The following is a 12,943-nucleotide window of genomic DNA, read 5'->3' as shown; positions in this document are numbered from 1 at the left end:
GGCAGGTTGATTACACTGGATCACTCCCTTCATGGAAGAGGCAGCAATTTGTTCTAACTGGAATAGACATACTCTGGATATGGGTTTGCTTTCCCTGCATGCAATGCTTCTGCCAAAACTACCATCCATGGACTTAAATAGAATGCCTTATCCATCATCACAGTATTCCACACAGCACTGCTTCTGATCAAGGAACACACTTCACAGCAAATGAAGTGTGGGAACGAGCACATGCTCATGGAATTCTCTTGTCTTACCATGTTCCCCATCATCCAGAAGCAGCTGGATTGATAGAATGGTGGAATGGCCTTTTGAAAACTCAATTACGGTGCCAACTAGGTGACAATGCCTTGAAATGCTGGAGTAATGTTCTCCAGGAAGCTGTATATGCTCTGAATCAGCATCCACTGTATGGTGCTGTTTCTCCCATAGCCAGGGTCCATGAGTCCAGGAACCAAGGGGTGGAAATGGGGGTGGTACCACTCACTATTACCCCTAGTGATCCCCTAGGAAAACTTTTGCTTCCTGTCCCTGTGACCCTGAGCTCTGCTGGTCTACAGGTTTTAGTTCCAAAAGAGGGAGTGCTTCCACCAGGAGAAACAACAATGATTCCATTGAACTGGAATCTAAGACTGCCACCTGGTCACTTTGGGCTACTCATGCCCCTGTATCAACAAGCCAAGAAAGGGATTACATTATTGTCTGGGGTGACTGACCCTGATTATCAGGGGGAAATAGGACTGCGACTATACAATGGAGGTAAAGAAGAGTTTTCTTGGAATATAGGAGATCCCCTAGGGCGTCTTTTGGTACAACCATGCCCTGTGATTAAAATCGAGGGGAAACTGGAACAACCCAATCCAGGCAGGACTACAAATGGTTTTGAAACTTCAGGAATGAAGGTTTGGGTCACCCCACCAGGCAAAGAACCATGGCCAGCTGAAGTGCTTGCTGAGTGTAAAGGGAACATGGAATGGGTATTGGAAGAAGGTAGTGATAAATATGAACTACGACCACATGATCAGTTACAGAATTGAGAATTGTAATGCTGTTTTTTCATGTTATACTATTTAATTATTAAATATTAAGTAATACTATACTGAGCATTATTAAGAATATTATATTAAGTAATATTAAGAATGAATATTACCCAAGGACTTGCAATCTATTCTGGAGAGATTTAATGTGTTTCCAGTTATATGCAAGACAGTTGAGTATTCTTTTTTTTTTTTTTTTCTAGGGTACTAGGTTGCTTTATTTTAACCTTTACATAATACATAGAAGTGCAGTTGAGTATTCTTAGGTGAAAGAAAAAATGTGCGTTTTAACGTTTTTTATTTAGAAATTAGGTATGGTTTAAAGTGATATGTATAGCTGCCAAGTTGACAAGGGGTGAACTGTCATGGTCAGGTTCATGTGTTAACTTGGCCAAGTGGTGGTATCTGTTTGTCTGGTTGGGCAAGTGCTGACCTGTCTGTTGCAATGAGGACATTTCATAGAATTAAATCATGATCACGTCAGCTGCATCCACAGCTGATTCCATTTGTAATCAGCCAAGGGGAGTGTCTTCTGCAATGAGTGATGCTTAATCTAATCAATGGAAGCCTTTAAAGGAGGAATCAGAAAAGACAGGTTCTCTTCCTGCTTCGGCTGGTGAGCCTCTCCTGTGGAGTTCGTCCAGACCCTCCACTGGAATTATTGCCTTCATAGTCTGCCCTGCGGATTTTGGACTCTGCGTTTCCACAGTCACGTGAGACACTTTTATAAATTTTATATTTGCGAGTGTTCCCTATTAATTTTGTTTCTCTAGAGAACCCTAACTAATAAAGAGATCAAAGGCCATAGTAAATGAACAAAGTCTGGCATTTTACCTTGAAAGATATAACTAGAAATTGCAAAAGTAAGTTTATATGATATAACAAAATGTAGGTTATGCATTCACGTACTAGTTCTTAGAATTAATAAAGATTAAATAAGGTGTGATTTTTTTGTGGAGAAAAATTATAATTTTTCCACAAAATTATATGAAATGCAGTAAGACCTCTTTAAACATGAACTCAACACATGAGAATCCAGATATACATGGCTAGCAATAGAAAAAAATAAAGGCAGAGAGAGAATTAAGATAAAAAAATTATCTCTATGATGAATTTTGTTTACTTATTGCTACTAGGGTGTTTATTTGCCTTACTTATAAAAATATGTGTGGTAGGTATGTTTGTATAAGAAATAATTGTTAAGTAATAGGGTTTGCTGTTATGTGCACCGTATATAAACCCAGAGAGCAGAGCAGAGGCTGGGGGGTAGGTGGGGAGATGTTACAGAACGCTGACCCAGCCAGGGTCTCCAGGCAAGACCAACCCAAATTTGTTGACATCGGGCACCTTCCCAGCCTATCATTAGCTGCTGCCAATTTTTTGCTCTGGGGAGGGTCGGAGAGACCAACATGCAGTGCAGGCTGCTGGGGTGTGCATGTGACAGAGAATTAAAATTAAAAAAAAATTATTTCTCTCTCCAGCCAACATGACGAGCAGTCTCACCACCCTCCCCCCTCTCTATGTGGGACATGACTCCCAGGGGTGTGGATCTTCCTGGAAGCATGGGACAGAAATCCTAGAATGAGCTGAGACTCAGCATCAAGGGATTGAGAAAAACCCTAGAACGAGCTGAGACTTAACTTCAAGGGATTGAGAAAACCTCCACCAAAAGGGGGAAGAGTGAAATGAGGCAAAGTATCAATGGCTGAGAGATTCCAAACAGAGTCAAGAGGTTATCCTGGAGATTATTCTTATGCATTAAGTAGATATCATCTTGTTATTCAAGATGTAATGGAGAGGCTGGAGGGAATTGCCTGAAAATGTAGAGCTGTGTCCAGTAGCCATGTTTCTTGAGGATGACTGAATAATGATATAGCTGTCACAAACCTTGTGAAAACCTTGTGCCTGATGCTCCTTTTATCTACCTTGTCAACAAAGGAGTAGAACATATGGAATAAAAATAAATAATAGGGGGAACAAATGCTAAAATAAATTTAGTTTGAAATTCTACTGATCAATGAAAGTGAGGGGTAAGGGGTATGGTAGGTATAATCTTTTTTTTTTTTTCCTTTCCTGTGTTCATTTTATTTCTTTTTCTATTGTCTTTTTATTTCTTTTTCTGAATTAATGCAAATGTTCTAAGAAATGATAAATATGCAACTAAGTGATGATATTGTGAATTACTGATTATATATGTTGATTTTTTTGGTTTCTTAATTTTTTAATTAACAAATTAAAAAAATTATTTCTATGAGCAATTATATTTACTTATTGTTACTAGAGTGTTTATTTGCCTTATTTATAAAAAATGTATGATAGGTCTGTTCCAATAAGAAATACTTATTAAATAATGGGATTCGCTATGCACAATTTTCAACTTCCTTAAAGCCTCTTGGAATGTATTAGTTGTACAAACAAGGTCCTATTGTACTGACATCCTTCACTTCACTTTTGACTTTCACAATATGTGCCTTTTTATAAAAAGTATTTGAAGATTTCATCAAGTTAACCAAAGACCTCAATTTTTTTCCTTCATTTAATCTTTTGACTTTCAAATCATTCTTATTTGAAAGATTGATCAGGAAATCAACCAAATTCTTCAAATACTGTCTGGTCTAACACTGCCAAGAAGCCACCTACCCACAGCTTGGCTGTCTACCAGCAGTTCTCTAACATTACTCTCCCTGCCTTCATGAAATCCTGCTTCTTTTCTAAGACTTGTAGTTTTATTCTGTAATCAACTTGCTTAATATCCAATACACTGAGAAGGACACTGACAAACAGGGATAGATTTTAGCATCCAACTGGAGGGAATGTTTGAGCAGTGACCAGTTTAAAAAGTGGTCAGTTCCTCAGTGAATATTTTTGTGTTATGATGCTGCTTGCTTTCCTGTACAACCTCACATCCGTGGGGACTCAACTAATGAATACTTGGATAATGAGCACCTAAATATTTAACCAATAAAGTAAAGTGAGTCTGCCAGACTCAAAGTCTTATCAAAAGACAATCTCATGGTATTCTTAGAACTTCATGCAAGACTGTGAATTTAGAGGAGGGACTACAGAAAGAATGTTTGTGCAAATCCATTACAAATAATCTGGGAATCTTAACATTTGTGGACTTTTGAAGTTTATGCGGCTTAATTTTTTTTTTCTATCTGTCTCAGGAAATAGCTATGATGCCTTGGTAAACAGGCATTAAGCAATTTCTTTCCGACTAGATAAAGCAGTGATAGTTTCTGAACTTTTAAGAACATTTCCTCGTTTATAGACATCTCCAGTTCCTTAGTTGATTAATAAATACTGGGGCTGGATGTGAACTAACATCATAAAATAGGATAAGACCCTCCATTACAGATATCCCCTAAACATTTGTGTCCATGACTACGAACCATACAGTTTTATAGGTGGATGATTTGAAAAAAATATCTCTACCTTTCATGTATATGTATTGTGAATGATAGCATATATTATTTAAGAAGTTTCCATGTAAATACTCTGCAATAATATAATTATCTTTTAAATACAGTTAAGTATTGTGTTATTAGATCTACACCAAACCAGTCCTTGAACAAAAGAGCATTATTTGTAAATTACAATAATAAAATTTCTTTTCAATAGAGTTTGTAGGTTTACCTGAGATTGTGCATTGACATTGGCTCCATTTGTAACCAGGACCTTTACCACTTCTGCTTGCCCAGCCAAAGATGCTATATGCAATGCTGTGTTTCCTTTCTGTAAAATGAAAAGGAAGATATATCAACTCATTCACCTTTCTCTCCGTTTCAATATTTTACAAAATATCAAATCCCTCTATGCTTAAAAGTTCTCTAAAAAAGACAAAGTGGACAAGCATCTTGTGATGGCTGTTCATGTATCTACTTGGCCAGGTTATGGTGTCCAGTCATTTTGTCAAGCAAACACTGGCCTGATTGTTACTGTGAGGACATCTGTGGACTTCAATCATCAGTAAATTGACTGTATCTATGGCTGATTTACATCTACAATCGACTAAGGAGATCGCCTTCAACAATGAGAGAAATCTCATCCAATCAGTTGAAGGCTTTAAAAGGAGAAGTTGATCTCAGCAGTCAGAAAGGAGAATTTCCATATCTACTTCAGCCAGCCTGCTTCTTCTGGGAAACTCATTGAAAACCTTCATCAGAGTTATCAGCTTGTGGCCTGCCATACAGAATTTGGACTTGCCCATCCTGACAGTCATGGGAACCTAATCCTTAAAAATATTTCACAATATTTACACAATGTGCACACACACACACATATCTGTTGGTTCTGTTTCCCAAGAGAACCCTAATACAGACCTCAATAGAAGTCTATCCTGATTTGCATATTCTCATAGAGGGCTGAATATTACATTTGGCCTGTGACAGGTTAAAAAGAGTTAACTATGCGATACTGACCTTTGTAGCTGCATCCACGTTGGCTTCTCTCTGTAGCAGTTCAGAAACAACTTCCACATGGCCTTCTTTGGAAGCAAGATGGAGAGCGTTCAACCCATTCTGATTAGAAGAGAAGGGGAAGCTTTACTCAGCAGGTTGAAAATAGAGCAATGAACAGTCTCCTGAGAACCCTTAAGGTAATGCATCCTGCCAACATTCACTTGTATATGTGTGATGGAGGAATTTGAACCAGGAACAAAAAATACTTCAAAAACTATGTGGGTTATCCTGATATCATCGGTTATCAAATTTTAGAAATTAATTATTAAAGGATGTATGTACGTCTAGTTTCTGAGGTTCCTCAAAGCAGAGAATAAGATGATAATAAAAATCTGGTAAAATTTAACAGGAAAAACTAGCAAAAAAGAGAATATCTTGGTAATATTTCAGGAAAACTTTAAGTAGTTTAAAAGTCGAGACTTTTAAATTTTTGATTAACAAACTAAACAAGAACAATGACAACACAACAACTGCTAACCTGATTGCAGATGTTGATATCAACTCCATTTTTTATGTAGTCAAGGGCCTTTTCTAGGTGTCCAGCTCGAGCCGCTCTTAAGTAACTTGCGTTGGCATCAGACTAAAACAGGAAAGAAAAAGCATCTCGATGAAAATGCAACTAAAGTGCATTTTTACTCTAAACTAAAGAAAGGTAAAGCTGAGATGTTTCATTTGAACAATTTGATTTCTACCATGAAAGCACGATGGTCTTTGCAAAGTCACTAGGAAAAGGACAAAGTTAGTTTCAAGTGTTCAAAGTTATCCTTTCTGTGCTGGAACTGGTTCAAAACTGAAAGAGAAAATTTCCCATATTGTGCTGGCCTGTTAAATCAACATGCAATTTCCAGAGAGTCAGGAGAAATCCTAATAACTTCTTTGGCAGTTACATCATGAAGCTTCCAGTATTCTACTGGACCAGAAATTTAACATCTGTTCCATTCTTTTCTGAGTTTCTAACTGCCACAGTTAATTTTTAAATTCATAGTTTCACAAACACAGTTCATGTTCTCACACTAGTCAACAGGAATATGTGGGCAATGACGTTGCATTTTCCTACAGGACATAGCTAGATTACATTTGAAAAGTATGTATAAATGCCTACACTGATTGAGAATTATACTCTCCATAAATTTTCAAGCTAGTTAAGGCCATAGCCTGGAGAAAACTCTACCAGGAACATTTTCAGGAGCAAATGAATAAAAACATATTTTAAAAACAAAATACAAAACAAAACCTGCAGTTTGCTATAGAAGTAGAACAGCCCCAAACTTCTCATCATGGTGGTTATAAATACAATCATGCAGAATGTGGCTTTAAAAAGGAAGGTGTTTTCTTTCAGCCATATGGCCAATGCGTACTTCAAGGCTTGCCCCCCCTCCTTCAAATGCCATCTCATCTGTGAAGCCTCCCCAGAACTTTCAGACAGAATTTAATTGCTCAAGGCTCCCAAAGCACTGAATTCATTGAGACACTTGGTATTCACCACATAGCATCATTATTTAGGTATACCTGTCCTTCCTCCCTAAAACATAAGTACTTTAAGAACAAAAATTAAGGACAGGCAATTGGAAAGCAGCCAAGATGCAGAATGAGAATTCATCCCTGGAAGTGTAATTGAGGTATACTTCTTCCTGTGGAAGGATCTCTGGTTCTGGTGATAGTTTAGAAGAAAGACCACTGCCTGTGGAGTCTCTTCCACCCTTCCCTCCTACGGCAGTAAGTCTCCCTCGAAATAAATACTGCTTTCTCTAAATAAGGGTATCTCAATGATGGCCCTACTTATGTTTTGATTTGAATAATTCTTTGGTGGGGGGACTGTCCTATATACTGTCTGATATTTAGCAGCATCCCTGGTCTGTATCCACTAGATGCCAGTAGCATCCTGTAGTTAGGAAAGACAAAAATGTCTTCAGAATTTCCAAATGACCTCTGGGAGCCAAAACTGCCCCAGGTGAGAACTAGTTCTCTGAATAAAAAGTAAACTAATTCGTTTAAAGATTGAAGGCTCAAAGAGACTTAAAGCTTTGCCCAGCTGTGGTGGCCACACACCTTGACCTGGCACAAGGCAGTGACTGTAGGTATAATTGTCACGTTTCTGTTTCCCCTGCAATAAGAAGAGTCCCTGGCACGTGGTAGGTGTTCTAGAAATTATTTGTGAGTGAACCACTCAATAAATTGTTTGGAAATTGCTATAGTAATTAAAATATCACCTGGAAAACACAGGAGACTTTATTAACAATGATAACGACAACAGCTATTTAAACTGAGACTCTGCTACAATACAAAGATGAATACCAAAGATCATAAACTAAGCCCACCAAGTATCTCAGAGCACACAGAGGTGCTAGGAAAATAAAATAAAGCTGGGATTTCAGGCAAACATGTAAACCACTTAGAGAAGAGGTTAAGTAGAAGGAAGACAGGAAGAGGTGAAGATTCAAAGCAAAGTTTCTAGGCATTTAAAGAAAAATAAAATGTAGTCTTTAAAAGAGCTTCACTACTTTTACCAGAATAGCTTTGTTTTGCTTATTATAAATACAGTTACAAATAAATTAGCTATGCAAGGATGGCTCATTGTACCATAAAACATCATCTTCTCTGTGCCTGCTCCATGACTTATCTGTGATTTTGCCTAGAAGAACTCTGAAATTGTTCTGGGAAAAAATAACATCAGTCTGCCTGGATATTTTGACTGCCAGAGAGAATAAATGTGAGGACAGCATCCCAATCTTTGGCTATGAATGAAAAAAAGCAGCAGCCAAAGGAATTCAAAAAGAGGTGAGAAAAATCAAAGAAAGCCTTTGAATTTATTGTAGATCTGACAACTTTTGACAATTCTAGACACTATGTCCTTTTGAGTTTTCTCAGAAATTTCCCAGCCCAAACTCTAAAGCAAAACAAAATACAAGCATAGAAGACAAATCTTCTAATTCAGTAGTTCTCTGAGACTAATAAAGGTTAGAAATGAATACTTTTCCTTCAATAATTGCACATAAGTGTGTATACATAGCAAATCTGTGCATCCATCATTTGTTCAAGATTCCATGTGGCTCAGGAATGCGAAGCCTGCTCATGGAATCTGTTGAAGAATTCCTGCTCTAATGACAAAGATCTCCCTGGTGGACACCTTCATTGTATCTATCTCACAAATGACCTGAGTACCAAATTATTCTCTGAGGGAGCTAATTTATTACCTGGGAACTTTGGAAGGAAAGAGGAGGGACAAAATTTATTTGCTTCATTTTTTTCCCAGCACTTTGTGACATACAGATAAGGCCACCGCACCAAGGCCGTTAACAATCAGCCACTTTAGATTTCAAAGAAAAAAGCACAGAGGGAAAAAAAAAGGCAAAGAAACCTAGACATTTTTTTGTCTATGAGGCGAGAGAAGAGTGCCTTGAAGGAAATTTGCAACATAGGAAGTGAAATTATTAAAACCCACAGAAGAAGAACCAAGAAGTTCCTCCATTTATCCTCAAGAACCTCCAAGCAACGCAGTCAGGTTTTCCTTCAACAAACACAGATTGGTCATCAGCTATGTGCTGGCCATTATGCCACATCTGGCTACACAACAGTGGGAAAAACAGATGTGCTCCGAGTGATGACTTACTCACTTGATCTCAGTGCCTTGTACACATTCCCAGATTGTCTTGCTTCATGTCAATTAAACTTTATATAGTCTTTATTCTTCACTTTTTCCAAAATTCTGCCTGTAGAGTCTATATATTTTTCAATATTACCTTAATATAAAAATATATCCCCATTCGTTGTGTTGAATCTCTTAGCTATCATTTTGTCAGGTAACTAGATTTACTTTTAACAAAGGCGACAGCCTGTTTTTTAATCTAGAGTTTTCTATTAAAATATTGCCTCTTTAAAGACAGCTGTGGAAAAATATTTTAGAATGAATTTAGGTCCCAAAAGAAGTTGAGCTCTGCCACATGGAAAGTCACATAGAGGAAATCATGGCCTGAGGAGTTAGTTGAATAGTTAGTTGGTCAACAACTTTTTTCCCTGGATGACCAAAATCTGAAGGAAGAATTCAGAAAATGAAAGTTTCTTACATCTCTATTTAATGTCTTGTCTATTTAATCATTTCACCATACAGGAAAAAAAATATGGACCTTGAAATATTTTTTAAGGAAACAGATTCAAGGATAAAGCCAAGCATCATTATGAATTAATACTCAGCACCTCCACCTCCACTGGATACTGATATTGGTCAGCAGAGAACCTTGGTTGGAAAGAATAAACATTTCCTGAGTGCCAAGTTCTGAGATAACTATTACTTCATACTTCTGATTACAGTATATGTGAGACATATGTTCTTATAATAATGTACTTTTTTCATTACTTAATACAATATGTATAAACTATATGTCATTTATATTAATTTACTTAATTCTCATAATAACTCCTACAAAGTAGGTACTATTACTAGCTTCATTTGATAGGTAAGGCTATAGAAGAGCTGAGTGACTTTCCCAGGGACACATAGCCCGTAAGTGGCAGCACTTGGATGCAAAACTAGATAGTCTGACTCTGGGGGCTATGCTGTTAATCACTACTACTAAAAAAGTGACTAATAAAATGTTTGATCTGTACTAAGTGCTCAGCCACTCTTCATCATTCATTCGTTTTCCATCCATCTGTGAAGTTCTCTGCTCATTCGTTTGTCTCTCTGTCTCTCCATCCAACAATCCAATTAATGACGTTAGATATAATTATTACTAGCAAGTAACGATATGTTCTTTCTGGACCACAGTTGATTAGCTGAGTTCATTTCCAGGCTCTAGATCAAGCTGAGTGGAGAACAAAAGAAAAGCAGATTGGGGACCCAGTGGGTATACAACAAAGCTCAGATCCTTGGCCTGTAAGCCTCAGGCAGGCAATCTCAGAAGCCCATCTCCAGTTTCCCAATCTACCTCCTTTTGCTCATCCTCCCAACGATATGGAAACCAGTTGGAAGGTCATTTATCCTTCCTGTAGCTTCAGGTGCCTTCTCTACTGGTAGCTGGTCTTTTGCCCATCAACATATTCTAAATCTAAAAAAAATTCTTCAACTTTTCTACCCAACCCCCAAGGCCCACCCCCACCCCATGCAAGTGAGGATCTCCTCTATCTCACAGTTTAAAGGACCAGCTTAAAAGCAAATCATGAATCACACAGTCTGGTCTATATTCCAGCCACTCCTTACTAGGAGTGTGAATTTGGCAAATTTTTGAACATCTGTGTATCTCAGTATACTCAGCTGCCAACGGGACAAAATAATCTGTTAGGATGAAATTAGGTAATCTATATAAAGCAATTAGCAATGCAAGAGCATAAAAATGCACTCAATAAATGGCAATTTTTAAGTTCTCCTCTAAATCTCAAATATTTTGAAGGATTAGTTTAAGTTCAATGCCTCGATACTCTTACTAATTCATTTTTGAATCCCTGGCAATACAGTTTCTCTTACCAATCAAAAGAGTCTCTCTGGACAAAATCACCAAGGACCTTCAACAATCAAATCTCATGATTTTAACTTTACCTTAATGTTGAACCATTTGATGGCACTAATCGCCTTCTCTTTCTTGGAACTCTTCCCTTTAGCTTCTCTCATCTCTTTGTTCATTCTCTTTTATTCCTCACTGCCTCAGCCCATCAATGAAAAATGGGCCTTTCCCATTTTTACAACTCATGTCTTTTCTTCCTGAGCCCATTCCTTAGGTGACTTCATGGTTTCCATGGCTTCCACTATTCTAAGCTCAATTGCTCCATATCCACATTTGCACATCCTTATCCCAGAACACTTCCACTCCCACATCTCACAATTCCCATGCCTTAATAGTGGCAAAGTAAACATTCACTGAGAACATCATGGATCTACCATTGCTACTAGGGACTAATGATAGAGACGTGAATAATTGATTCCCTTATTTCCCTTTAAAAGTCCCAATCTTATCCTAGCCACACAGACATACAACATTGGCATGAATCTTTGATTACTTTTTCCCTGAAGCTCCCTTCTAAAAAGTTACATTCATGCATCCCATCAAGTGTTCTTCCTCAGGAGTTTTTACAGTTCTCCACCTGTCTTTTAAAAAGTACTTACCATGATGTTGATGAACATTATACATACAGAAGAGTACATAAAACATAAATGGAAGGGACACCCAAATCAATAGCCCAAACCCTTGATCTTGAGACTTACTCTTGTGAAGCTTATGTAGGTAGCAGAGAAGCTTAGACTACCTATCGGTATGGCTAAGAGTTACTTCTGGAAGGCCTTTTTTGTTGCTCAGATGGCCTCACTCTCTCTAAGCCCAACACTATAAGTGAAATTACTGCCCACCCCCCGCTACATGGGACATGACATCCAGGGTTGAAAGTCTCCCTGGCGGCATGAGAGATGATTTCTGGGGATGAGTCTAGCCGTGGAACTGTGGGATTGGCAATTCTAACCTGACCAAAATGATGGAAAAGAAGTGTAACTAACAAAGTATCAGTGGGTGAGAGAGTTCAAATAGAGTTGAGAGGCTGCCCTGGAGGTCACTCTTATACAAGCTTCAGTTAGACATTGCTACCTATAACTTGCCAAACCCCAACTGAAACCATTCCAGCCAATCCTAAAGAACACCTAGGGCAATACATAAGATTCTACAAAGGTTTCATGCACTAGAGTAACTTTCTAGAAATCTACAACCTCCAGATGGGTCCTTAGACCAGTTAAGTCCTGAAACTTAAGAGGGCCCAGCCTCTCCAGAACATCAGCTAGTACCATCTCCCTACCCCATATCACTGACAGCCCCTTCCAACATGAAAAAGTTATAACGGCCATAGTCCACATAGCCCTAAAGAGTAGGATAGAAAGATCAAAGTTGACGGTGGAGTTACACAGAGAAGGAAGGGTTTAATATACAAATATGATTGCTGAATCATTAAATTGATTTTTTTTTAGTCTTCAGTATCTTAAAGCAGCTAGAAATAAAAACCTAAAATCGTGAATTGTAACCGATATCAACTCTGAAATCTGTTCTACAACTAATTGTTGTGCTATGCTTCGAAATCTATTGCTTTTTTTGTATATGTGTTATTTTTCATAAAAAAAGAAAAAAAAGTCAATTGTGACGATAAAAAAGTATTTATTCCTTCTAGCCTCCTATATTCGGGACCAGCTAGAAGGAAAAATCTGGGAAGATAGTATGGCAGCCCATGACAAACTCTGGGACCTGCCCTGTAACTACCTGTTGAAGAGTGCTTTGAAAACTATTGCTTTTTTTCTTTCTTTGCTTTGTATATATGTTTTATTATACAATTAAAAAAAGTTAAAAAAATGAAGTGTAAAGAAAAATCATATAATTAACACCAGAGTACCCTCCAGTCAGTTCAAGAATGAAAGTTACAAGTAGTTCTGAAGACTCCTAACAAGCCCTTCTCTGACTGCCTCACTGGCTTATTTCC

At 37.8% G+C, this 12,943-nt stretch overlaps 1 protein-coding gene across 27 annotated transcripts in view; it reads right to left on the bottom strand.

The window, feature by feature from the left end:
• ANK3 (ankyrin 3) overlaps positions 1 to 12,943 on the bottom strand; it is a 715,267-nt gene that overhangs the window by 245,314 nt on the left and 457,010 nt on the right. For all 27 annotated transcript variants that reach the window (XM_077125230.1, XM_077125228.1, XM_077125251.1 and 24 more), the window contains exons 2-4: positions 5,976 to 6,077; positions 5,459 to 5,557; positions 4,674 to 4,772 (exon numbers count right to left, since the gene is read on the bottom strand). In XM_077125230.1, the coding sequence (XP_076981345.1) occupies positions 4,674 to 4,772; positions 5,459 to 5,557; positions 5,976 to 6,077 (300 nt within the window). The remainder of the gene's footprint in view (positions 1 to 4,673; positions 4,773 to 5,458; positions 5,558 to 5,975; positions 6,078 to 12,943) is intronic.

Source organism: Tamandua tetradactyla, chromosome 13, assembly GCF_023851605.1.
Source record: "Tamandua tetradactyla isolate mTamTet1 chromosome 13, mTamTet1.pri, whole genome shotgun sequence".
Classification (NCBI taxonomy): domain Eukaryota; kingdom Metazoa; phylum Chordata; class Mammalia; order Pilosa; family Myrmecophagidae; genus Tamandua; species Tamandua tetradactyla.
This window is presented reverse-complemented; position numbering and strand designations above follow the sequence as displayed.